Consider the following 26,024-nt stretch of genomic DNA (forward strand, 5'->3'; position numbering starts at 1 on the left):
CAATTAAAAAGTCACAATATCAAAATCTACAATGCTTGTCTGACTAATGCATATGAGTAAAGAAACAATTACTTTAAACATGATTCATAAATACTTAGTACTACTTTAATCTCAATTTATGATACTATTAAACATGTTTATAAATATTTAGTATTATTTTAATAGCAATTTATGATACTAAACGTTCTTTTTCAAAATCATAATTTTCTCTTTAATAAGAAAAATAAATAAAAACAAACAAAAACCCAAGGGTCTATGTCAATTGGAGAAATACTTTCATGCTCCGAGATCCAAAAAAGCAATGTCATGCAAGCGTTAGAATCCTCGATAAACTTATACAGGATCTTTCTATTGGACAAGCACACACATTATTATTATTATTATTTTTTGAGAAATACTTGTAATAGACTGTCTCTTCACATAAGATTTGTAATTCACCAATTGTAAGATGCCATGTTAAAATTTGTATGCATATAAATCAGCGATGTAATTCAGTGGGGCTCTAATAATATAGATCGGACATTATTTTAGTGAGTCTAAATATTAATATAATATTATAGTTGATAAGTTCAAAGTTTTAAGAGGGTTCGAGAATAAGTAAGTACACTTAGAACGCGTTTGAGAGTAGAATTTTAAATTTTGGATTTGATTTTGGATGGTTTTAGACAAAATTTAATATAATTTTATATTATATTTTGTTTAAATTAATATAAATTTAAATTTAAATTCGTTTCTAAATATAAAATAAATGTACTACCTAAAATATTGATTGGTATACCAAATCAATATCATTTTATCATGTATATAATTTTTAAATAAAAAATTATAATTAATTAATTAAAATACAAACACAGGAATTCCGAGTCACAACTAACAAACGGGGATGGCGAAGGCGAAGAGGTCAACAAAAAGAACGGTGATCTCCGCACCTGAAGGAACGCAGAAATCAACGGTGGTGGTTAGCCCTTGAGAATAACTGGTCAAAATAAGTCAACCACACAGCACCACACCAACCTACTCTTTAGCTTTGTCCGTTTTGAGTAAGATCCGAAACCGGTTCCCGAACAAAGAACCGAAAAGTTTCGGATTCGGACACTTCAAATCGGAACCTCACCGTTCCAAACCTTTACTCTCTCTCTCTCTCTCTCTCTCTCTCCCTGCGCGAATCGGTCATGGCTGAGAGCCAGAGCTTCGAAGCTCTACGGGTGGAGAAGCTAAAGCCAAACGAAGAAGAAGAACAAGAAGAAGAAGGAGAAGAAGAAGAAGAAGGCGACGATGATGAAGAAGAGGAAGAGGAGGATGGAGCAGAATCTGAGGACGAACAGAGGCAAGTCCATGAGGTGCAGAGAGTGGAAGGGGAGTTCAGAGACTCTCAATTACAATCCTTAGCGGAGCCTTCCTCGCCCCCGCAGTCGGCGAACGATGTTCAATCCGGTCTCGTGTCTTCCTCGCAGCTATTGTCAGGTACGCTTGTGCGTGCCTCTCTTTCTACAGTTACTTTTTTTTTGGTTAATTTGACGTGAAGGTGACTGTGTGCTCTTAACCTTACAGAGTTGCCGGTGAATTGTGCTGCGGAATCGACCGAGTCTGCTCAATTCAAGGTTAGGAGCTCTCTCATCAAATCAGTCATAATTCATTTTGAGTTTTTCATTCGCGTGATTTAATTTGATGATTCGTATGTTTGCTGCTGTTCCGTAAAATCCTTGCTTCTGTGTGCTGCCGTGTTGGTGGTTGTCTATATTTTTGATCCGTCGGCTTCAGATACTGAACCTATTGTTCTGTGTTTTTATGTACATCCACAATAAGAAAGAAACCTTTATCTCAACTCTTCCGTATTGGCTGTATGTCCTTGTCCTAGACCTTGCTTGATTCTCGGCTGTCTCATTTGTTAAATTAGAATATAGATTTTATTTAGTCTTCTTGGAGTGGGGTGGGGGTGGGGTTGGGGGTGGGGGGGGGTTGCTGTGGGACAGCTCTCCTTGAGAACCTATTCTTCTTTTTCCCTTGTTGTTGAGATATGGATCGAATGCTTAAGATGCAAAGCGGAATAAAAATAACAAGTACTTGCAACACAACCAGAACAAGAACAATAACAAGATTTACGTGATTCGACAAACCCTACATCCACGGAAGCAATGACACACAAATTTCACTATGAAAATTACAAAATACACAATACACTTATCAAATGATTACACACCTTCTCAATACATGCCCAGAATGACATATATAACACTCTCTCGGAGGTTTCCCTCCCAACCACCCCAACAATCAAATTCAAAATTCAAAAAACTGCTCGTAGTCCAAAACTTCTCCTCAACAAGAACAGGGGATTCGTTGACGAGACCAAGAAGAACACTTGTCGACGAATCATTCCACTCGTCAACGATCCTATTTTTCTGTTCTCGGTATCTTAGAAACCTTGAACTTTTGGGCCTCTTGGGATCTTCTCGTCGACGAGCATAGGATACTCGTCAACGAGTCTTTGCTGTCTCCTCGTCAACGATCACAGGGTACTTGTTGACGAGCCCCTGTTGTGTTGCCCCTTCATGTTTTTCTTTCTTCTTTGTTTATGAAATCCAAAGTATAAGAGCCACACCACAAACAACACTTGTCAAAGTAGCCTTTTTTTTTTTTTTTTTCATCTTTATCAAATCAGTCTTCTGTACTAATGCATGCATTAGTATTCCTTTGTAGAGGTCTGAATCAATTTAACCAATTTTAGCTTATCTTCTGTTGTTGCTATCCTAACCCTTCTGTATAGGATCATTTCTTATTATTCCTAATCTCAGATATGCAATTATTTCTTAAGAGTTTTTTCTGTCTTTTGTAATATCACTATCCAACTATCATAATATCTTCTTTCTGTCGCATTCTATTTTTGACCAAATTTTCTTAAAGACCCATTTCCTTGGTGTAATTTCACCAAAATATTTCAATTCTAATAGATAATTTAAGTGCAAATGATGTCCTTTTTTAGTACATTTTGACCATGAACTTTGATTAGTTCATTTATCCTCCACTTCTGGTACGGAATATATACATTTCATATACTCTGATTTAGCTGTACATGTCTTAGAATCTTTAAACTGCAGAGTGTCTCTCCATAATTTTTCTTTAAGAGTCCATCTATACTCAAATCTTGTCTACTACTACCGTCTCACATGCAAGCAACCTTCTTTGTGAATATGCTTGATGATTTGTTCTTAACTATTGCAAAGAGATGAAGCCTTAAGAGCAACCCTTGATGTGTGCTATTATTATAGGTGAGAAATTTGTCCATTTGCCATATTTTTACCACCCTATTTATCAATCCATCATACATGCTTAGTCACATCTATATGGCTATTGGATGCTTATTTATTTTCAAAACTCATGAGATTAAGTTTCGAGGCATGGAAATAGCCTCTTGCAAAAATGTAAGGTAAGGTTGCGTACTAGACCCATTGTGGTCCGCCCCTTCCCTGGACCTCGCATACGCGGGAGCTTTGTACACCAGGTTGCCTTTTTTATTTTTTATTTTTTTTATGAGATTACGTTTTGCCTTTTTGACAACTTCATTGAAGGAAGCCCAGAAATAATTAGGGAATTTTTCAATCTATATGTATTCTTCTAATGCAGGTAAATTCATTTTCCTGCCCTTGTCAGCACAACCCTGCATCCCTTAGAACATGCAGATTGTGTGTTGTCAATGGTGGCAATGATGGTGATGATCAAATATAAGATATTTCACCATTTCAAGGCGTATACATATATGATCACCTTGAAAGCTTTTTGTTGAAGTTTATGAAAGTGAGTGAGGGTATTGAGGGGAGAAGGGATCGTGGGTAATAAGGAACACTATAGAATTTACAACTTAGAGGCTTGAATGTATTGCTCTTTCGTGCAAACATAAAAAGTGACTTTTTTAAAGAAAAATAAAATGGCTAGTTTGTGCTTGGACATTGTTGCTGCATCAACCGTGGAGTTTTTGGTGATGGGATAATAAGTTAAAGTCCTTAAATTTTTTTTATCCAGTCAAAAGTTATATTAGGAGCCTAAAATATTTAGCCTTTTCCCCAAGTTATTGTTGAAAACTAGTATTTTAAAGGTGTTTAGAGGGATTTGGTATAGTGTGATGACCCCTAGATGGAGGTTAATATTTGTGAGAGTGATAGGATCATTGCATTTGGTTGCTTCCTGGTAATTTTACCTAGTGTCTGATGATTTGTTACTATTGTTGATGTGATCACTGCCAACTTGGTTTTCTTCATCCCGTCCTTGATGAGAGTGATCCGAGATCACCTCAAGGCCATGAAACTGATTTATCCTTGCTCAAACACCTTATGGATAAAAATGCTGTCAATGCATATAGGTCAATTATACCTACTTCATTGTGCAATGCAGAAACGTGCGGAATGATCGGTGCAACAATTACGATGAACAATATGGAAACACAATCACACAGATAATAAAAGCAATAATCAATACAAGGATTTAATGTAGTTCGGTAGAATGCCTACGTCCACAAGAGCAAGCGGTAGCTGAAATTCACTATCAATCAAAACTAGAGTTACAATATTGTATTTATATTAACCCCTAGACGTACAAAGCTATTAGAGAATCCCTCAAATACCACTGTATTAATCCGCGGAGGATTTGCCTTCGTATCCCAACCTATAGATATCCCAGTTTAAATTTCAAAAATAACGTCGAACAAAACTGTTGACGGTTTCATCAATCTGTCGACAGTTTTCCTTCATTGGAATAAACTATCGATGCACCTACATCAAACCGTCGACGGTTTTCTTCCTAATTTGCTTTTGGAAGAAACCGTTGATGTAACCGTTGATGAACTCTGCAAACCGTCGACAATTTTTCTTTAGATCAGCTTCCTTGTTTTCCCCAGCCTGCTTTCTCTCTACATGTGTTCCACTCAATATGAGTCACATACTACAAAAATCTCCACCTTGCCAAATATTCACCACTTATAAGAAAATGAAAACATAACCCGCAACTCCACTTGGGACAATAGGTTGGGACGACTCACATCTAGCATCTGGAGATGTTAATCAAGTCCAAGCAGTGCTTGAACTTGTCTGTGGTAACAAACTTTGTCAACATGTATGTTGCATTCTTAGAAGTGTAAACTTTCTCAAGCAATAGTTCACCAAAAGAAACCAATTCCTTGATCCTATGAAACCTCACATCTATGTGTTTGGTCCTCACATGATACACATGGTTCTTTGCCAAATAAATGACACTGACTATCACAATGTAGCTGAACTCCACCTTTCTGAATACCCAGCTTTTTGACCAATCCTATAAGCCACTAAGCTTCTTTGGCAGGCTTAGCCACTGTCATATATTCTAACTTAATAATAGATAGTGCAACTAGAGACTGAACCATGGACCTCCAATAGCGCCCCCCCCCCCCCCCCCAAACGAGTGTGAATACATACCCCGTGGTATACTTCCTATCATCTAAGTCCCCTGCATAGTTTGCATCCACATATCCCACAACTGAAGGATTACCCTGTTGTCTGCCAAACATGATACTATAGTCTGTAGTACCCCTCAAGTATCTGAAAATCCACTTGATTGCATCCCAATGTTGCCGTTGCAGATTTGATAGAAACTTGCTTACCACACTGATAGCTTGTGTCAAATCCGGTCTTGTACAAGCCATAACATACATCAAGTACCCAACTGCACTGGCATATGAGACCTTTAACATGTCATGAACTTCATCATCTGCCTTTAGGCACTGGGCAGTAGACAATTTAAAATGATTCGCCAAATGTTTACTCACCAATTTTGCATTATTCATGCTGAACCTCTCCAACACCCTCTCAACATAACTACATCGAGATAGCCACAATCTCCTCAAAGCTCTGTCCCTGCGAATCTCTCTCCCCAGAATCTTCTTGGCTGCATTCAAATCCTTCATGTCAAATTCTTTGCTCAACAAGGTTTTCAACTTGTTAACCTCAGTCATACTCTTCACAGCAATCAACATGTCATCCTCATAAAGCGATAGAAAAATAAATGAATCATCATCAAGGCTCTTCACATAAACACAACTATCATACTCACATTTCCTATAGTCAATCCAGATCATGTAGGAGTCAAATTGCTTGTACCACTGCCTTGGAGACTACTTCAGCCTAATAAGTGATTTACTCAATTTACAGACCAAGTGTTTTTGTCCCGACTGACTAAACCCATCTGGTTGTACCATGTAAATCAGCTCCTCCAAATCACCATGGAAAAAAGTTGTCTTTACATCTATCTGCTCCAAATGTATATCAAAATATGCTACCAAACTCAACACTGCCTTGATGGAAGTGTGTCTGACCACAGGAGAGAAGATCTCATCATAATCAACCCCTTTCCTCTGTGAGTAACCCTTTGCTACTAGACGAGCCTTGAATTTTTCTCCTTTTTTTTTTTTTTTCTGACACCGCTTCTTTCTTCTTATAGTACCATTTGCATCTTATCGCTCTCTTCCCCTATGGAAGCTCTACCAACTCTCATGTTTGGTTCTTATGCAAATACTCTATCTCCTCTACCATAACACCTATCCATCTATTCTTCTCTTCGTTGTGCATTGCCTCTTAAAAAGTAGTAGGATCCCCGTTACTAGTAATGAGTGCATAAGAAATCAGATCATCAAAACCATACCTGGGGGTGGCCTGATAGTGTGTTTGGGCTTGTCTATAGCTATACTGTGATGCTGCTAATCTCCTGAGTTAGAACTCCCTGCATTCCGAATACTGTCATCTCTATCTTGAGTCTTTAGCTCCGCTTGCACCACATGCTCATTTCTGCTACAGTTTTCTGGCACCTGTTTCTCTTATTCCTGAGTACATTGCAACATGACTTTCTCATCAAAGGCCACATCTCTACTGATCACCACCTTGTTTGTCTTCGAATCCCAAAGCTTTAAACCTTTCACCCCTTTCTGATACCCCAAAAAGATACATTGTCTAGACTTCGCATTAAGTTTCGATACCTCTTCACTAGAAACATGCACGTAAGCTAGACATCCAAACACTCAAACCAAAGTAGTCTACCGCGCTGCCTTTCCACACCTCCTTTGCTACTTTCTCATCTAGTGATGCCCTTGGTGTCCTGTTAATCAAGAAATATGTCATACTCACTACTTCTGCCTAGGAGTTCTTTCCAAGCCCAACATTTAATCTAAGACACCGAGCTCTTTCAACTACTGCTCTGTTCATCCTTTCCGTCACATCATTCTGTTGTGATGTCTTGCGTACTATGAAGTGTCTCCTAATGCCATGCTTCTCACACAACTCTGTGAACTTTAAATCTGTGTACTCAGTATCATTGTTGGACCTGAGACATTTGATTTTCTTCCCTATTGGGTTTTCCACTTCAGCTTTCCACAACTTGAACTTGGCAAACGTTTTTTACTTGTGCTGCATGAAGTACACCTAGACCTTTCATGAGTATTCATTGATAAAACTCACGAAGTATATATGTCCTTCTCGTGATGCTACCCTTACTGGCCCCCAAACATCTGTATAAACATAGTCAAAAATTCCCTTTGTCTTGTGTGTGGTTGTCTTGAACTACACCCTATTCTGTTTTCTAAGAACACAATACCTGCAGAAATTCAGCTTGCTGATCCCTCGATCACTCATATGCCCTAACCGCATATGCCACAAGACTGTACTATCTGACTTAGACTCTGCAGCCGCAGCTCCACTTACAACTGTGGTACTTAGCAGTGTATAGATATTTCCTGCTAATTTCTACCCTTTCCTCACTATGAAGACACCTTTACTCACTTTCATTACTCCACTTGCAAACTTGTAATTAAACCCATTACAATCTAAAGTGTCCAATGAAATCAGATTCTTCCTTAAATCCGGTATATGCCTAACATCACACAACGTTCTAACAACACCATCAAACATTTTAATTCTGATATACCCTATTCCAACAATTTTGCATGTTGCATCATTACCTATCAAAACAGAATCAAAATTTACTAACATGTTAGTATTAAACCAAACTTTTATCGGGTGTCATGTGATAGGAGCATGTCGAATCTAGAATCCAAGAATCTGCGAAATGATCTAACCTGAATGAAATAGAAAGCATATCCCCGTCACCACTCTCTGAGTCTACTTCTTCCACTACATTCACCGATTTTGATGGACCCTCTTTATTTTATGCATTCCTTTTATTTTTCTCTTAACAATCTTTTTTTATGTGTCCTTTTTACCTGCACTTAAAACACCGTATGTCCTTTCTCTTCCTAGGATTGGACCGAGATTTATTGTTACTCGGTTCGCTCTGGAACCTGCTTCTCCTGCATTTTTGGTTACCCTTCAGCTTGTAAATTCTCATCGCTGACTTTCTTCCTCCGATGAAAACCTAAAAGAGCACTTGTGATCTCCTCCAATTTGAGAGTTTCTTTTCCCCACATTAGAGTTGTAACCAAATTTTCATATGTAGGAGAGGTAGGTAGGGAATTCAATAACATCAACGCCTTGTTTTTGTCTTCAAACTTCACATCGATTCGCTTCAAATCACTGATGATTTGATTGAACACATTGATGTGCTGGTTCCAAACCCTCTGACATCTTAAGACCATACCGTTTTTGCTTAAGATAAAACTTGTTCTTCAATGACTTGGACATATATCGATTTTGCAGTTTCAGCCAAACTACTGCCGACGATTCCTCATCCGTGACGTGATACATCACGTCATCAACTAGACAAAGTCTGATAGTTGCCACAGCCTTTACTTCCAGTTCCTTCAACTCATGTCGTCTATACCTTCCGGCTGCCTTCCATATAACGCCTTCATCATGCCCTACTGCACTGACAAATCCTTGACCCTCCTATGCCACAATCCAAAATTTCCAGTTCCGTTGAACTTGACCATGTCGAACTTTGCAGAAGAAATCCTAGCGTTGTAACCTATGACTTTGATACCAATTTCTTGTGCAATGCGGACACGTGCGGAATGATTGGTGCAGCAATTACAATGAACAATGTGGAAACACAAACACACAGATAATGAAAGCAATGATCAACACAAGGATTTAATGTGGTTCGGCAGAATGCCTATGTCCACGGGAGCAAGCAGCGGCTGAAATTCACTATTAATCAAAACCAGGGTTACAATGTTGTATTTATACTAACCCCTAGATGTACAGAGGTATTAGAGGATCCCTCAAATACCCCTGTATCAATCCGTGGAGGATTTGCCTCCGTATCCCCAACCTATAGATTTTCCCAGTTTAAATTTCAAAAACAACGCCAAAAAAAACTGTCGACAGTTTTCCTTCACTGAAAGAAACCGTTGATGTATCTACATCAAACCGTCGACGGTTTTCTTCCTAATTTGCTTCTAGAAGAAACCGTCGATGTACTCTGCAAACCGTCGACGGTTATTCTTCAGACCAACTTCCTTGTTTTCCCCATCCTACTTTCTTTGTACACGTGTTCCACTCGATATGAGCCACATATTACAACATACTTTTATAGACTTACTTGTGCATATGATACAAAATTTATAATTTAAATAATATATATTATAAATTTATATCAATATTAATATATATTATTATAACCAATAGTATGATAGTATATTATCAATTATAAATGAAATAATCTAACTACATCACCTAATCTATTGCAAAATCTTTGGTGCAATTTTGGTATTACACACATGTATTCCCATGATACACCAAATAGATTAATCGTGGATATTTGAAAATTTTCCATGATTAGACTGTAGCACACCAAGTGTGGTGATCTTAAATTACTAGGATCAGATCACCCCCACAGTGAGGATCCCTGGTGATCACGCAGGGATCTCCCTCGGATCACCAAACACCACCTTTGAATTTTTAACAATTCTTCCCTTGATTGGGCCATGTTTGCAGGATGTGAATTGGCATGTGAATTTGAGAATTTATTTGGGGTAATCAGCATTTCCCTTGTGCTATGTGTGGTTTGCTGGATCGATGGCATGTGATTTTGGAGTTAGCAGAGCATTTTACTTAGGCTACACAGTACACACACAGAGTAGCTGAAATGAGAATGTTAAGATGGATGATTGGTATAAATCTAAAATATAAATAAGGAGTGAATACACCTGTACTTAATTAGGAGTTCTAAAATATGAAGAGGAATGGACACATGCATGCTAAGTTAGGAGTTCTAAAATATAAATAAAGGAAGGAATGTATCTGCACTGAGTTAGGAGTTGCACTTGTAGAACATAAGTGAGGAAAATGTGGTGCTGAAAGTAGTGTAAACAAGTGGTGCACACAATTCAACTTTTCAACCCACACTTAAAAGGGAGACAAGGAATGCTGGAAGTATAGTATAATTCCATTTCACCTACATTTGTTAAGAAAATATTTAAATTTTGTCAGGCAATTTGCAGGTGAAACAGAGTTTTGAATATTATTCTGAAAGTTTAAAATGCATGTGTTAAATTTTGAAGCTTTTAAATGTAAGGGGAAAACTGGAAGTGGAAAAATGAAAAGATCCGGTTTTAACCGAGTGTATGAGGCTTGTGCTTCTTATGTAAATTTGATCTTTGTCATGAGATTTTGACCTCCATCTTCAAGGCATGAGACTCAATTTGTGGAAAGTGCAGCAACCCTTGTATGCAGTGGTGGAGGGAGGACCTCATGTTAGTGGGGCCTCTAATGTGTAATGCATAATTTAGTTAGGCAAAGCCATTGGAGGGTGGGGTCATCACCTGCAAGTTTGTAGGGCTTGATCTGCATCTTTTCCTATTAGTGCTGATGCTCTTTAGATAAATTCCTTTATTTGTCTTAATACCAATTAACCAAAATAGGTTTTTTTTAAAAAAAAAAAATAAAAATAAAGTTAGATTTAGACCCCATCAAATAACTTGAGTGCGTGCAATGCTAGAAAAAATCTCTCTCTCTCTCTCTCTCTCACACACACACACACACAGAGGACTTTTTGGTTATTTGAGTGCGGCCCTATAGCCCACATTCAACTATATGTGGACCAGCCCCTTGCATGCCTTTCTAAATACTTACCTAGATACATTTGACACAATATTGTGCAACTATTTATGAGTGTTAAGTGTTGTGTCGAAATGTTCACAAGCTGATATTTGGTTTCTCTTATGTATAGGATAGTTTGTAATAATTTTTTTTTGTTTTTCACCTATTTTTTGGGGTTCTTTTTCCATTAGGAGCAAGTTGGAGTGTCCCATCAGGAAGTTCTGGCAAGTGAAACTGCCTTAACTGTTCAGGCCCAGACACAAAATCAACTTCAGCAATCTGGGTGTCCAACGACTCAATCAGAATTTTCACCTGCTTCAGTTACAGAGCCTATTTCACCTGCTCAAAGTCCAACAGTACCAGAACAACAACTGTCATTGGCACTCCACATTAATGGTGGATGTACCCCAGAAATGGACCGGCAAAATTCTTTGGAGAAAACAATATCAACTACTCATGTGAAGATGCCTTCAGCTGATGGTTACAACTGGAGAAAGTATGGTCAAAAGCAAGTGAAAAGCCCTAAAGGTTCTCGAAGCTATTACAAGTGCACATATTCAGACTGTTCTGTTAAAAAGATTGAATGTTGTGATGACTCTGGTGGTGTAATAGAGGTGATTTATAGAGGCCAGCATAATCATGAACCACCTCGGATGATAAACAGTGTGAGAGAAAGTAGGCTCGTGTCGTATGCTAGGGTTATTGTAGAGAATAGTACTGCAGTTAATTCAGTTAATGATTCTGATCCATCTACATCTTCAAAAGAATCTACGCAGGAAACTCCCCCATTACGTGAAAGAAAACGAGAGAACTCAAATGGCTCTGATGGCAGTGTTGACATTAAGGTTGAGGAGGAGCATGTCAATGAACCAGAGCCAAAACGAAGGTTGGCTGTGAATTTGGTTTCCTTTTGTTCCTTGTGTAATGTTACTTTTTTTATTATTAGGGAAATGGAATTTGGTCATAATGTGGTCCCCTCTTGGTTACTTATTTGTCTAATAACCAGGGCAAAGAAAAGCAGCTTGGAATATTCAGGTTCTCCGCTTAAACCTGGCAAGAAACCTAAATTTGTTGTGCATGCAGCTGGTGATGTGGGGATCTCGGGAGATGGCTACAGATGGCGCAAGTATGGGCAAAAAATGGTGAAGGGAAATCCGCACCCCAGGTGCATGCCTTTTTTTTTTTTTTTCAGTATTTAGTTAATCAATTTAGTACCTTATTTGCTGACCCCATTAGTGCGACTTAAAGGCTTGTTATTGTTGCTGCTGCTGCTGCTGTTGTTGTATTTAATATATTTAGTACCTTTGATCTATTGTCTGAATATCTGTAGGCCTCGCACCACAAGTCTGTATTCTAAAATGCTACGTGGGACTTAATTCCCCTTGCTGCTACGTGGGACTTAATATCCTATGGTTTGTAGCACTACTGTAAAATGTGATGGCTTGGTATTTAAGTGTCCTGAGATGCATGGGGAAAGTTTTTTGTTTCCATTTTTTTGTAATTTTTTTTTTGCCATCAATTTCAGTTTTTTTGTGAAAACATTTATGTTAAAACTATATTATTTTAGTTTTTTTTGGAACAAACATGCTGTTAAATGGGCTGATATTGAAAACACGAAAATGTTGCTTGCAACTATTTTTGGAACCAATGATGCGATTCTGTTTCATGCTTTATTTAAATAGAGACAACAAAAACAAGTTGCTTATATTTATGAAACAGAAAACGTGTGGTATTTCTAAATGCACCCTCAATTACCCTTTTTACTTTGTTAACATTTTGAGGCTATGGCATCAAGTTCCAAATGAACCCGTACTTATCATTCTTATTTTAATGCCATATTGAGGCTATAGCTTCTCAATTTGTCAAGATGTAGTTGAATTTGCTGATATGCCATGGTTCATAGACTCCTATAATGCATTTTCTTTCAGTGCACTGCAAGATTTTGCCGCCTTATGCCACATTTTTTCAAGTTATGCAGTGTCTTAGAACCCTGAATTATTTTTTGATTTGTCTGGCAGTTTCAATAGAATTGGTTTTTATCTGAAATTTCCCTATTCTAATAGCCTTTCTAAAAATGTCTATGAGACCAAATCAATTACAGAGTTGGCATTGTAATGCGATGGTTTGGACAGTTTCTAACTGATAAAATGGCAATCGGGATTTCCTTGAGACCCTAGCTTTGTGTTGTATTCTGGGTTAGGGTTTGGGATTTGAATGCCAGGGGATGTGATTTTCTGACTAGACTTCACCTGTACTTCATTTTATTCCTACTGAGTGGGGTTTAAATGTTATTCCCAAGACTGACTTGGAATCCATACCTTTATTTATAAAAGGCCTGCCTCCCATCCCCACCAACATACATACATACGTGTATACATACAAATATATATATATATATATGATAGAAAAGCAGAACAAAACAAAACAAAAACCCAACCCAAACTATGGATTTGAATTTAGGGACTCAAATCCAGATCCATTCCTCTGAATCTGAACATAAGCTTTTGTTAGTGGCCTTCTAGATAATCTCATGAACTTTTTTGCTGCCTTATTGTCAGGCCATATCCATTACTGGGTATTCCTTGGTTTGAGTTATAGTCAAAATGCAGAACTCCTTTCAGATTCTATTGCCATTATTGGCTTGCTGATTCTCCACATGCTATTTTGCTTGCTGTAAGTGCAGATTCTATTAGCCATTTTGCATGGAATTCGAATTTTGGGAGCTATGACTAATGTTTTGATACTTTCTCTTGTCTTTGACATTGTAATGACACTTATTTTCGTACTCTTCAACCTTTTTCTTCATTTATTGTAGCTATTGATCGTAGTGATTCTTTTTCTTGTAAATTCTTCCCTTCTACTATGGGAAAGATTAGTTGAACAAAGATTAAGGTTAGAAACGAAGATCTCAAAAAATCAATTTGGTTTTATGTCTGGGAGATCTACCACAAAAGCTATTTATCTTTTAAGAAGATTAATGGAAAAGTTTAGGGAAAAGAAGAGGGACTTGCATATGATATTTATTGACCTTGAGAAAGCATATGATAGGATACCTAGGGAAGTTCTATGGTAGGTTTTAGCAAAAAAGGGTATATGTTGTAGGTATACCGATGTCATTAAGGATATGTACGATGGAGTAATGAATAGTGTAAGGACTATAGATGGAGAAACTAGAGAATTTCTAATTACCATAGGTGTACATCAAGGATCTGCTTTGAGTCCTTATCTTTTTGCTTTAGTGATGGACCAATTGACTAAGAGTATTCAAAAGGAGGTTCCATGGTATATATTGTTTGCAGATGATATTGTATTAATTGACGAAACTAGAGATGGAGTAGAGGCTGAGTTAGAATTATGGAGAGAAGTTTTGGAATCTAGAGACTTTAGGATAAGTAGAAATAAAACTGAATATATGAAATGTAATTTTAGTAATAATAGGAGGAATATTGGAAACAAAGATAAACTTGATGATGAAGAAATAAATAGCACTTGTAGATTTCGATATCTTGGATCTATTATGCAAACTGAAGGAGAAATTGAAAATGATGTAATGCATAGAGTTAAAGCGGGTTGGGTAAAATGGAGAAGTGCTTCAAGTGTACTATGTGATCGTAGAATACTCTTAAAATGAAAGGGAAGTTTTATAGGACAGTTATAAGACCAGCTATGCTATATGGATCGGAATGTTGGGCGATAAAGAAACATAATATCCAAAAAGTAAAATTTGCTGAGATGAGGATGCCTAGGTGGATGAGTGGTATAACATTGAAAGATAAATTAAGAAATGAACATATTCGTGGTAAGTTAGGTGTAACTCCTATAGAAGATAAGATAAGGGAGAGACGACTCAGATGGTATGGACACTTGCAACGTAGGCCTTATAGTACACCTGTGAGGAAGAGTGACTTAGTTATTGTGGGGGGGCAGTAGAAGGGGTAGGGGTAAATCTAAAATAACTTGGGAGGAGATAGTCGAGTCTAGGTTTTTAACCATGGTTGAAATTAGGATGACTCATGATTAGGCTGCTTTTAGCTATGGATGGCCCTTAAAGTATAGTCCCAGGTTTGTGGTTGGGACCATTTGTAGGGTGGATGGCAAGTTCTATGGATTGGCTCAGAGATGGTAATAGTGGTCCTGTATATCTGTGGACATTATGAAGATTGAAGGAAACATTTTCTAGTTTCACGCTTTCAGCTCTTAGATGATTTTTCTTGTCGGCTTGTTGCCCCCAAGGTTAACCAACTTGGACATAGATCTTCCCACTATTATAGGGGTGAAATTTTATTTTTAAGTGGAATCATGAAAAATAAATAAATAAATACTGAATAAATCCTCGTGAATCTATCTTGATCCATTCTCCCTCTTCTTTTCAAAATTCAGTTGCATCAAAACTGAATTGCTGAAATTGCATAAGATACGGTACCAATCTAATACTGATACCCATACACTCCCATTTTTCTCCTCTGCTTTTTTTGTCCCCTTTGGTTTGTTTGATTCTCAGAAGAAACAAAGAAAAGAGAAAAGGGGGCAACCAAGAAAGGAGGTTCGCCTATTTCTTTCGCAAGAAATTTGAGCAATTGTTTGACAAATATTGCTGGCTCCCCCGCTCCCTACATGAGCTCTATAGAGGAAAAGCCATGTTGGACCTGCTGGAGTCTGAGTCTTACCGATCTGAGGAAGCAGCTTTGCAATATATTACGATTATGAATCTGTTCTTTGATCTCATTAGACAGTTGGCATTATTGATTCAAAATGTGAGCTTCCTCTTTCGTTTATTTTTTATCCTCTGCTTGAATACATTGCAGGAACTACTACAGATGCACATCTGCTGGATGCCCTGTCCGTAAGCACATCGAGAATGCTGTAGACAACACGAATGCTGTCATAATTACATACAAGGGAATACATGACCATGACATGCCCGTACCAAAGAAGCGACATGGCCCGCCAAGTGCTCCGCTTGTTGCTGCAGCTGCTCCTGCATCCATGAACAATTTACAATTTAAGAAAACAGAGGCACTCCAAAACGATATGACTTCAACCCAATGGTCTGTGGACACAGAAGGTGAACTGACTGGTGAAGCCTTGGACCTTGGGGGTGAGAAGGCGATCGAATCAGCTCGAACTCTATTGAGCATTGGATTTGAAATCAAGCCCTGCTGAGAAAGTATGGCTCACCAAAGGAAAGATTATTAGGCCTTTCCTGATTGTGGAGAATCTTCTTCTTCAGCTAAAACGCTAAAATCACAGAGCTGCCTCCACATAAGTTATTAAATTTTATAGGTTTTATGAAATTATTCATTGTTTGCCTTTAATTTTCTTTTCTTTGCCTTGGTTTTTCAGTGAGCAGTTTGTATATATAATTGGCGTGGTGCACTTGTTACAAACTGTTTAGTAGTAGCGGCATGCTTAGAATGAATTTGTTGCATCCCATTAGAGTATGATGGTATCCGGTGAAACATATAGAGAGAAGCAACTGCAACGGGTTTTTGGTTCAAGCTTGTCGGTGCAGTTACCATAAAATCAACATTTTGGTTGAGGGAAGACGGTCTATTCAACCGCATCATTCTGGTTTCCATTTGATGCGCATGTAACAGGAAAGTGTCTTTTGAAGGAAAAGAAATATTCCCACAAGAAGGGAAAAGCAGCTGCTCCATACACGTGCATGTATGCATTCATGCATCCCACAAAGAGGAACTACACTGGTTTATTGCTTGTTCTGTCCATCGATCTTCATTGCAAGAATGACCAAAGATTGATGTGGTTATCTTGGGCAACAATGATTATTTTAATGTTGCCAACTAGGGCTGTAATCGATTTTATTTGGTTTGATTATTAACAAAACTGAGTATTGAACCGAAAATTTTGGTTTTAAAATTTCACAAATCAATATGAAATCATAAACCATCGGTTAATAGAAAACCAAACCTTCGATTTTTCAGTACAGCTCGATTAAATTTTGATTTTTAAAATTTTAAATTATAACAAAAACTTAACCATTAGCCTCCATGGGCTTACAAACTGCAGGCCACATCCAAAACATGGGCCCAGCTTGTAAAGCTTAAGGCTGAACAATGTTTGTGTTTCCCGGGATTGAAGAAGGAAGCATGGATCTGGAAGAGGAGCGTTTTGAGATCCCAGAGTAGTGACGAGAGTTCTGGACTGCGGCGTGAAGAAAGAGAGTGTGTGGAGGTCACGCATTGCCGGAGAATCAGTTTGCCAGGGACAGCCGAAAGCTCTGCAACTTCCGGCGGGTTGTCTGAATATTAGTATTATATTAAAATAAACAACTATAATTTATTAATTCGATTTTTGATTTTTTCAATTTGGATTTGGATCAAAATTGAAATCGAAACCAAATTTTTTTTCTTTTAAAATCAAAACCGAAACCGTAAACCAAAAGATTGAATCCAGATGTGTTTTGGTTCGAGTCCAATTTTCAATTTTTTGCTAATTTTTGTGCCCTCCTATTACAGATAATGGTAAGGATTTCCTATGAATCATGCCACGATTTCAGTATTTTTTTGGGTATGTAAGATATTTATATGTATATATATATATTATGGGTTATTTGATTCTTTTATTATTTTGATAATATTTTATTAAGATAGTGTTTGAAATTATAAACTTTATGTCTTAAATTTAAATTTATATAAATTTTAAAAATAATTTAATTTAATTTTATATTATATCTTATTTAAATTTACACAAATTCAAATATAAAACATAAAATTCATGTCACTAAAAATAGTACTCCCTTTTCTTTTCTTTTTCTTTTTCTTGGCAGGCGTCTTGTAATGGGATGGTTGACTCCTTCACAACAATCTCATAGCCTTCTGTTTATTCATTGAGGATTTTCACCCCCACAAAAAAAAAAATTTGTGTTAAAAGGAAAGTTTCTTCTTTCTTCTAACCAAAATGATAGAAGATATTGTGGGCAATCCAATAAGAGGAAGCAGCGTGGCTCAAGAAAAGGATAAGAGCTGTCCCATCCACTAGTAGAACCTGGGCCAAGCATGACCCTCACGTGAGGGCCATGGTCCAGCCTACAAGCCCAACTCCCTGCCCCCACAGCCTCAACAATTAGACTGTCCCATTATGAGCAGTGTACTATTTACGGATAAAAGAGAAGCAATCATAGTGAAGGTTAGTCATTATTTTCCTCAGCTTACTTTTGGCCTTTTCGAGATTCCTTCCTTAGTATATAGGCATCGAGATCAAAGACTCTTCTTTGGCAACTCTTTCCCTCCATTCTTTAATCTCTCAGTTCCAAGTCAATTGAACTGCACAAAGACCTCAAGATTAGAATCCATAATAAGATAGATACTGAACCCAACAAAAGGCTCACCTTCCCATTGCAACAGCACCCTAAATGTATATGCCCTATTATTTTAGGAGGAGAACTCTTGCTCCCATGGATGGCAAAATGATTCTTGGGCTCGTTCCACTTGCTCCCTACTTAGAAATTGCAATGCAAGGTAGGAAGAACAAGCCAATTTGTAGCCTCTTTCACAAAATCCTTCCCTTGGGGTTGGCCAAGAGAGGATTCATTGGGTAAAGCTAGAGCCTATAAAAATTGTCCTTATAAATGGGTATTTTAAGAAGACATGACCTTACCCAAAGGATGACTTGGGTAATCTCTGAAGCAGGCCACCATTTGCAAAAGCCATTGCTATCTTGCTTTAAGGTGCTCCAAATGGAGTCATACAGTGGTGGAACAAACACCATGGATCATATAGAAAATAGGCAATAACGATACTTTAGAAATAGTCCAAATATCAAAATGTGTAAAGTTCTTGCCACAAGATTGAAAAATTACTCCACCACTAATTTTTTTCCACTTGCTAAGTGTCACAGACCCCCAAAATGTGACTCAAGTAAGGGTCTTGTGGCACTCGTTGAGAGCTCTCCCTCGACAAGTCAGCCAAATCTCACACGTTCAAGCCTGCAAACACGAGCACCTGGTGAGTCTCAATACTCAAGGAAACGAGGAACAATAGGATTTCACACGAGCAATATATTCTTATACATCGAATAAGACTATAACCATCAAAGACATCACAATCTAAGGCAACAAAACACCACAATGAAAAGAACTACTTGTATTATTCAACTACAAGAGAATCACCATACAAAATACAAACGCTAACACAGATAATCATATATTCATTCTAAATCCCTAGAGAATACAATTATAGCAGTATCTCTCTCCCCTTTTTCCCCATTACATTGTCACTCCTTAACATCCTCCCCCACTCATTTTATCGACGTCCTCGTCGATGTGTTGTAGAAGGCCTTCTCACTCTTCTGATGTCGAAGTTGATGTCATTGTCTTCAAATTTCTGAAATCTTCAATCTTCTGTATGACATGCTGAAGGTTTTTTGCCTTTTCCCAACTATTCTCTTCTTCCCCCAGCCCCAGCCACTGAAGCAGAAATTGTTGTTGTTGCCGACCTTCTGCATTAACGACTTTGTCTGCAATGATCTGCTGGACTTCTTTGTTGATCAGCTGCCTTCTGGAAATTGCTGATCTCCTTAGCTTTTGTCAGTGCAGATCTGCTTCATCTGTGTGGAATGACTTTAAATTGCTTACATGAAACACGGGATGGACTGGACGTCTGTGGCTTTTCATCCACTCGGGTTGCTCAAGCCGATAAGATGCATGTCCCACCTTCTCGATCACTCTGATTGGACCTTCGTAACAGCGTAACAACCTTTTATCCTTGTCGCTAAGAAAGCGAAATGTCTCTGGCGGCACTTTTACAAGAACCAGATCTCCAGCTTCAAATTGTTGTGGTCGTCCCCTTTGTCAGCCCATTGCTTCATATGCTTCGATGCTTTTTCTAACTGAACTCGAGTGACTTCGATGTTTTGTAACCAGTTTTTCATGAATTGGTATGCTTTCGGGCAATTTCCTTTGTATGGACCATCCAGAGTGCGCGGGAGAGTCAGTTGTTGACCTGTCACTATCTCAAAAGGGCTTTTATTAGTCGCAGAAGATTTCATGGAGTTAAAACAAAATTGTGCCGTGTCCAGTAAAGTAACCCAATTCTTCATATTGGAGTTAACGAAATGTCGCAAGTATTCTTCCAACATCCTATTAAAACGTTCGGTCTGACCATCTGTCTGTAGGTGATAGCTGGTAAACAGATTAAGGTTTGAACTCATCGAGCGAAAAAGTTCACCCCAAAATCCCCCCGTGAATCTAACGTCCCTATCACTGATTAGGCTTTCTGGAACACCCCAATATTTCACCACATGCTTGAAGAATAACTGAGTTGTCTTCTCTGCCGAACATGGCTTCGAGACTGGTACGAAAGTAGTATACTTTGAGAACTGGTCAATCACCACCAAAATTGTGTCATACTCCTCTACTTTTGGCAACGAGGAAATGAAGTCCGAAGAGACACTCTCCCATGGCCTGACAGAACTAGCAATGGCTCCAATAAACCTGAGGTCTTCTTTCTTTCTACCTTATCTTGTTGACAGATCAAGCAAGTTTTGGTATAACTCATCACATCATCTTGCATATTCGGCCAATAGTACCCCTGTGTAATCAATGCCTGAGTTCTTCGCCATCCTGGATGACCAGCCCACAACGTATCATGACACTCTTTTAGTAAGGTTTTCCTCAAGTTTCCAGCTTTGGGCACATAGACTCTCCTGTCTTTAGTCATTATCAGTCCATCTTCTACCCAGAATTGTCGTTTCTTCCCTTCTTCTATTAGTTTGCTCAGGGACTACGCCTGCTGGTCTGTACTTAAATGTTCCCTGATAAGATTCTTCAAAGGTAACGCCACCCTACTAGTTGATAGATGACTGATGAGTTTCAATTCTGCCAATTCGGTTTTTCTACTTAAAGCATCGGCCACTTCATTCGTCTTCCCTACTTTATATTCAAAATCAAAATTAAAATCATGCTAGCTTCTCCTGCTAACGGGCTTGTTTTGATGTTAGTCCAGGTTGTGACAAAAAGTGAGTAACTGCCACATTATCGGTTTTTACCACAAATTTGGACCCCAAAAGATAGTGCCTCCACACCCGAAGATAATGTACCACCGCGAGAAGCTCCTTTTCCTGTGCTGTATAATTCCGTTCAGCACTCGATAATTTTCTACTTTCAAAAGCAACTGGATGCCCTTCATGCAAGAGAACTCCCCCTAATGCAAAGTCTGAGGCATCTACTTGCACTTCAAACGACTTTGTCACATCAGGAAGGATTAGCACAGGATCTCCTACAATATTTTGCTTTAATTTAACGAATGCTGATTGGCACTCTTCTGACCACCCCCATGGTACCCCCTTCTTCAGTAAATTTGTTAACAATACAACTCTTCTGGAGTACCCCTCTATAAACTTTCGATAGTAGTTGGCTAGGCCCAAGAAAGATCGCAGCTCTCTAACAGATGTAGGTGCTCGCCACTCCTTGATGGTTTCTACTTTAGCTAAATCCATCCGTATCTGGCACTTCTCAATGATATGCCCTAAGAATTTAATACACTTTTGAGTGAAAGTTCGCTCACACTTCTCCCCTTTTACATATAACTGATTTTCTTTGAGTTTTTGAAAAACCTTCCGAAGATGATCTTTATGTTCTTCTAAGGATGCAATGAAAACCATTATGTCATCAAGGTAAACAACCACAAACTGATCAAGGTAGTCCCGAAAAACCTGATTCATTAGAGAACAAAAGGTAGCAGGTGCATTTGTTAGTCCAAACGGCATAACAAGGAATTCAAATGCTCCATACCAAGTGACACAAGTGGTCTTTGGTTCATCTCCCTCTACAATGCGCACTTGATGATATCCCGATCTCAAGTCCAGTTTAGTGAAATATCTAGTTGTACTTAACTGGTCAAAAATATCAGCAATCAGTGGAATGGGATACTTGTTGCGAACTGTCACCTTATTAAGAGCCCAATAATCTACACACAAGTGCAAACTACCATCTTGTTTCTTTTGGAATAAGACTGGGGCCCCAAAAAGTGCTTTTGAATGACGGATGAACCTTGCTGCAATTAGATCATTCAGTTGCCTTCTAAGTTCAGCTAACTCTGGCGGCGCCATTCGATAAGGGGCACGTGCTAGCGGCTTTACTCCTGGCAAAAGCTCAATTTCGTGGTCAATCTGTCATCGAGGTGGTAAAACCCTAGGTAGCTAATCCGGGATCACCTCCTTGAAATCTTCTAAAACTTCCTTAATCTCAACTGGATATTTCCCTATCTCTGCATCTTCTGAGATTATCGGTAGAACCACGAAAGAAGATTCTCTCCTTTTTACTCCCTTTTTGAATTGGAGGGCTGAAAGCAACTTCCTCTTATCGAAATTGTTATAGCCTACGGAGACCGCACAAGGTGTACTTCCCATTATCACAAGACAATCCGCAGCTGGGATCGACATTGAGCATGTCACTTTAAGAAAATCCATCCCCAATACTACGTCAAAGTCATCAAGGGGTGCCACAGTGAAATCAACTGTTCCAGACCATGACCCCATTTGGCAAGCCACTTTAGGTGCCACCCCCACCGTGATTAATACTTGAGAATTCACTGCTTTTAACTTACCCACATCCTTATTTACTTGCAATTCTAACCGTTGAACTTCAGAATCAGCAATGAAATTATGGGTGGCCCTTGTATCAATCATGGCTTTGATTTTCTTTCCATTCAAAAGTAGATCAACATGCATTAATCCCTTCTCCTGAAACTTGTTGTGAACTACTTGACGCTTTATTGTCCCCAAAAATCTCAATGCTCCCAACATATTCTGTTGTTCTTCTGGGGTTGCTGTCGGGGTTTTGGTTTCCTCTCGAAGGGCCTTTAAAGCATTCAAAGCCTTACGTTCAAGGCACTCTGCCACTCGATGCGGACCCATGCAAAGAAAACATGAGATCGGCACTCGACGCTCTCCAACCCCAGTTCGTCCACCCTTCCACTCCCTATTCATGGACGCTCTTTTATCTTTCCAAGGACTATTTGTCTCCTTATCCCTTCCCCTATTTGTGGGCTTATACACTTTACTGGGCTGGGAATCATTATTGGCGGACGTAGGGAAATTTCGCTTCCCAGAATTGTCTGAAAAATCATTCAGTCATTCAATAGCAGCAAGGGCAAAAGGGAGATCACCAGCACCTTGCCGACGTAGTTCATTCCTTGGCTATGTCTTCAAACCCCGAAGAAAATGAAACAGTTTATCCAATTCAATCATGTCTATAATATCCAGCATCAAGGTTTGGTATTCCCGTACATAACTCCTTATTGAGCTAGTCTGTTGCAATTCTATTACTTTGTACTTTACTATGTACTCCACATTTTCTGGATAGAATTAGGTCTTCAATGCCTGTTTCAACCCCTCCCACGTGTTAATGACACATCTATTATGCTGAATCTCATTCCATTTAATTCTCCACCACAATTTTGCATCCCCAACCAGGTATACCATTGCCATATTTACTCGGTCCACTTCTAGATCCACTCGTGAGCACGTGAAGTAGTGCTCCATATCAAAGAAGAAATTATCCAGCTCCTTTGCATCTCGCGTGCCCCCAAAACTTTTAGGTTCCGGTACCTTCAATCGAAAACCCTCACTTGGATCTGCAACTGGCCTTCGGGCTATCTGTGCCACTGCATTCACTTTCACAGTAATCTCTTATAGATCCCTCTGGACCTAGGCCACCACACTTTGGACATTGCCTATCTCCTTCAAATCTTCCTTCAAAGCAGTAATGACTCCTTAACATCTTCTGCAAGGTAATCAAAATTATTCGTTAGCTCCCGTAAGGAGACCTCAAGCTCTATTGGCTCTCCCCGTTGAGACGAAAGAGATGGCAATATGCCCTCAATATGTTCCAGCCTGCTCTCAAAGGCTTCCAACTGCTCGATACTCTTCTAGAAGGCCTCAAGCTCTCTTGGCCATTTCTCCAAGGATTTCACACGTGGAATGAATTTTTCAAGTTCCTCAAGTCTCTCCACAACTTTTGATACCCCATAGAGATTTTCTCTAGGGTTTTCTTCGGCGGCCTCAAGCTCTGTTGGCACGCCTTTCTCCTTTATCAATGTTGCCACCAACCCATGGAGTTCACCGCACGTTGTCTCCAAGATTACCAGTTTTGCCTCAAGTGCCTCATGCGCTCCACTTTTCCTGACTTGTTTATCATATTACCACTCATGGTACTCGTACACACTGTGCTCTGATACCAACTATCACGGACCCCCAAAATGGGATTCAAGTAAGGGCCGTGTGGCACTCGTTGAGAGCTCTCCTTCGACAAGTCAGCCAAATCTCACACGTTCAAACCTGCAAGCACGAGCACCTAGTGAGTCTCAATACTCAAGGAATCAAGGAACAATAGGATTTCACATGAGCAATATATTCTTATACACCGAATAAGACTATAACCATCAAAGACATCACAATTCAAGGCAACAAAATACCACAATGAAAAGAACTACTTGTATTATTCAACTGCAAGAGAATCACCATACAAACGATAACACAGATAATCATATATTCATTCTAAATCCCTGGAGAATACAATTATAGCAGTATCTCTCTCCCATTTTTCCCCATTACATTGTCACTCCCTAACACTAAGCTTAATAAGTTTCTTTAATGAGTTCAGTACACTGTCTATTAACCAATTCATTAGTAGTTGGAGGTTTCACATGATTTTTGCCAATCTTATGGTGATCAAGCAAAAGCCCAAAGAGTCCCTTAAGGAATATGCAAAGCATTTTAATGCTAATGACCATGGAGTTGCAATAGTTGCTTTGATGTATAAAGCTAGAAGCTATTAAAATCTTTCTTTCACAAGGTCATTTCTTTCATTCATGATTATTTCATTGGGTGTTTGATACTTTAAATTTATTTGGTCTTTCTTTCTTAAGATATTTTCTTTCATTCAAGGACCTCATCATGCAGATGAGAGAAGTATGCTTATTGTTTATTTTATTGTAGATAGTTATCTTGGCATGTCATGATTAATGATTTGATTGCATAATGAATACATGCAATAAACTCACAAAATTCAGCTTCACCTCTTCAATAAGCTCCCAAAGTCAAGCTTGAGTTCTTGGAGTGTGCAAAGTAGTACAACAATGCGAAGGAACAATGTGAATCTTGAGAGACATTGACATTAGGAAGAAAAGGAAAGGCATACAATATCATAGGTTCAATCATGAGAAGGGCTAGACGTGTAGGTTCCCAGCCCATAGAGATTATTTTAGAATTATATACCCTTGAAGGTGGCTCGGGGTCAATGATGCATATTCAAAACAACCCTAGACTCAACTTGTAACGTCCCTTAATTTCTTAACATAAAATATCACATAATAAATAAAATGGTCAACCCGAACCCGTGGGTAGCGGGGACACTTGTTAAACACAGCGGAAAACCTAGTAGCAGTAAACATAAAATCTCAAACATCCAATTATAAAACATAATACCAGAGCTTTCTATAACATCAAGATACTGTTATGATATACAACCTCCAAAAGTCAAAATAACACTAGGATTAAATAACAAAAACTCCCGATCCTAGTTCAATGCTTATCCTTCTAGTAGGGAAGCTCCAATCACTCAATGGCGGCTCTAGCCCGCCGATCTCACTGGATTTCCTGAAAATCATTTAATGTTCGGGGGTAAGACACTTCTCAGTAAGGGAAAATAAACTAAATACAGCTGTGTGGCAACATGAATATTTAATGCATTTATACGTATATAGTACATTTCATAAATCTATAAACATCGTCATATCGTACTGGGTAAACATATATTTTCACATCTATTAATAAATCATAACATTCATAAAATCATCTGTTATAACTGTAGTACTGAAAACAAACTTAGGATGAATAGCTAGCCGGTGTCATGTATTACCCCCCATGACAGGTTGTGCAGCCCGAAGGCGGGACCCGACAATGGCTGGCCGACCACTGCCGAATCAAATATGTCTGTAAGTACGATGAGCCCGCCACACCCTGGTCCAGACTGCCAGGTGGACGTCCACACTCTAC

General features: G+C 38.7%; 1 protein-coding gene across 2 annotated transcripts; it reads left to right on the forward strand.

Moving 5' to 3' along the window:
* Positions 1–1,016: 1,016 nt before the first annotated feature.
* Positions 1,017–16,428, forward strand: LOC131158886 (probable WRKY transcription factor 32). Of its 2 annotated transcripts, XM_058113816.1 has the most exons (6): positions 1,084–1,464; positions 1,552–1,601; positions 11,201–11,684; positions 11,775–11,895; positions 12,016–12,174; positions 15,815–16,428. In XM_058113816.1, the coding sequence occupies exons 1-6, from the start codon at positions 1,173–1,175 to the stop codon at positions 16,170–16,172; spliced, it is 1,464 nt and encodes a 487-aa protein (XP_057969799.1). In that variant the 5' UTR covers positions 1,084–1,172; the 3' UTR covers positions 16,173–16,428. The 2 variants fall into 2 exon arrangements, with proteins under 2 accessions (XP_057969798.1, XP_057969799.1); XM_058113815.1 differs by having other exon boundaries at positions 1,017–1,464; positions 11,201–11,895.
* The last annotated feature ends 9,596 nt before the right edge of the window (positions 16,429–26,024 follow it).

The sequence above is a fragment of the Malania oleifera genome, chromosome 6, assembly GCF_029873635.1.
Source record: "Malania oleifera isolate guangnan ecotype guangnan chromosome 6, ASM2987363v1, whole genome shotgun sequence".
NCBI lineage: Eukaryota > Viridiplantae > Streptophyta > Magnoliopsida > Santalales > Ximeniaceae > Malania > Malania oleifera.

Excerpts from the sequence above, each read along its gene's own strand:
- LOC131158886 (XM_058113815.1), top strand. The coding sequence starts at position 1,173 with ATGGCTGAGAGCCAGAGCTTCGAAGCTCTACGGGTGGAGAAGCTAAAG. Across the intron at positions 1,602-11,200 it reads CCGAGTCTGCTCAATTCAAG|GAGCAAGTTGGAGTGTCCCA; the intron begins GTTAGGAGCTCT and ends TTTTTCCATTAG. Across the intron at positions 12,175-15,814 it reads AAGGGAAATCCGCACCCCAG|GAACTACTACAGATGCACAT; the intron begins GTGCATGCCTTT and ends AATACATTGCAG.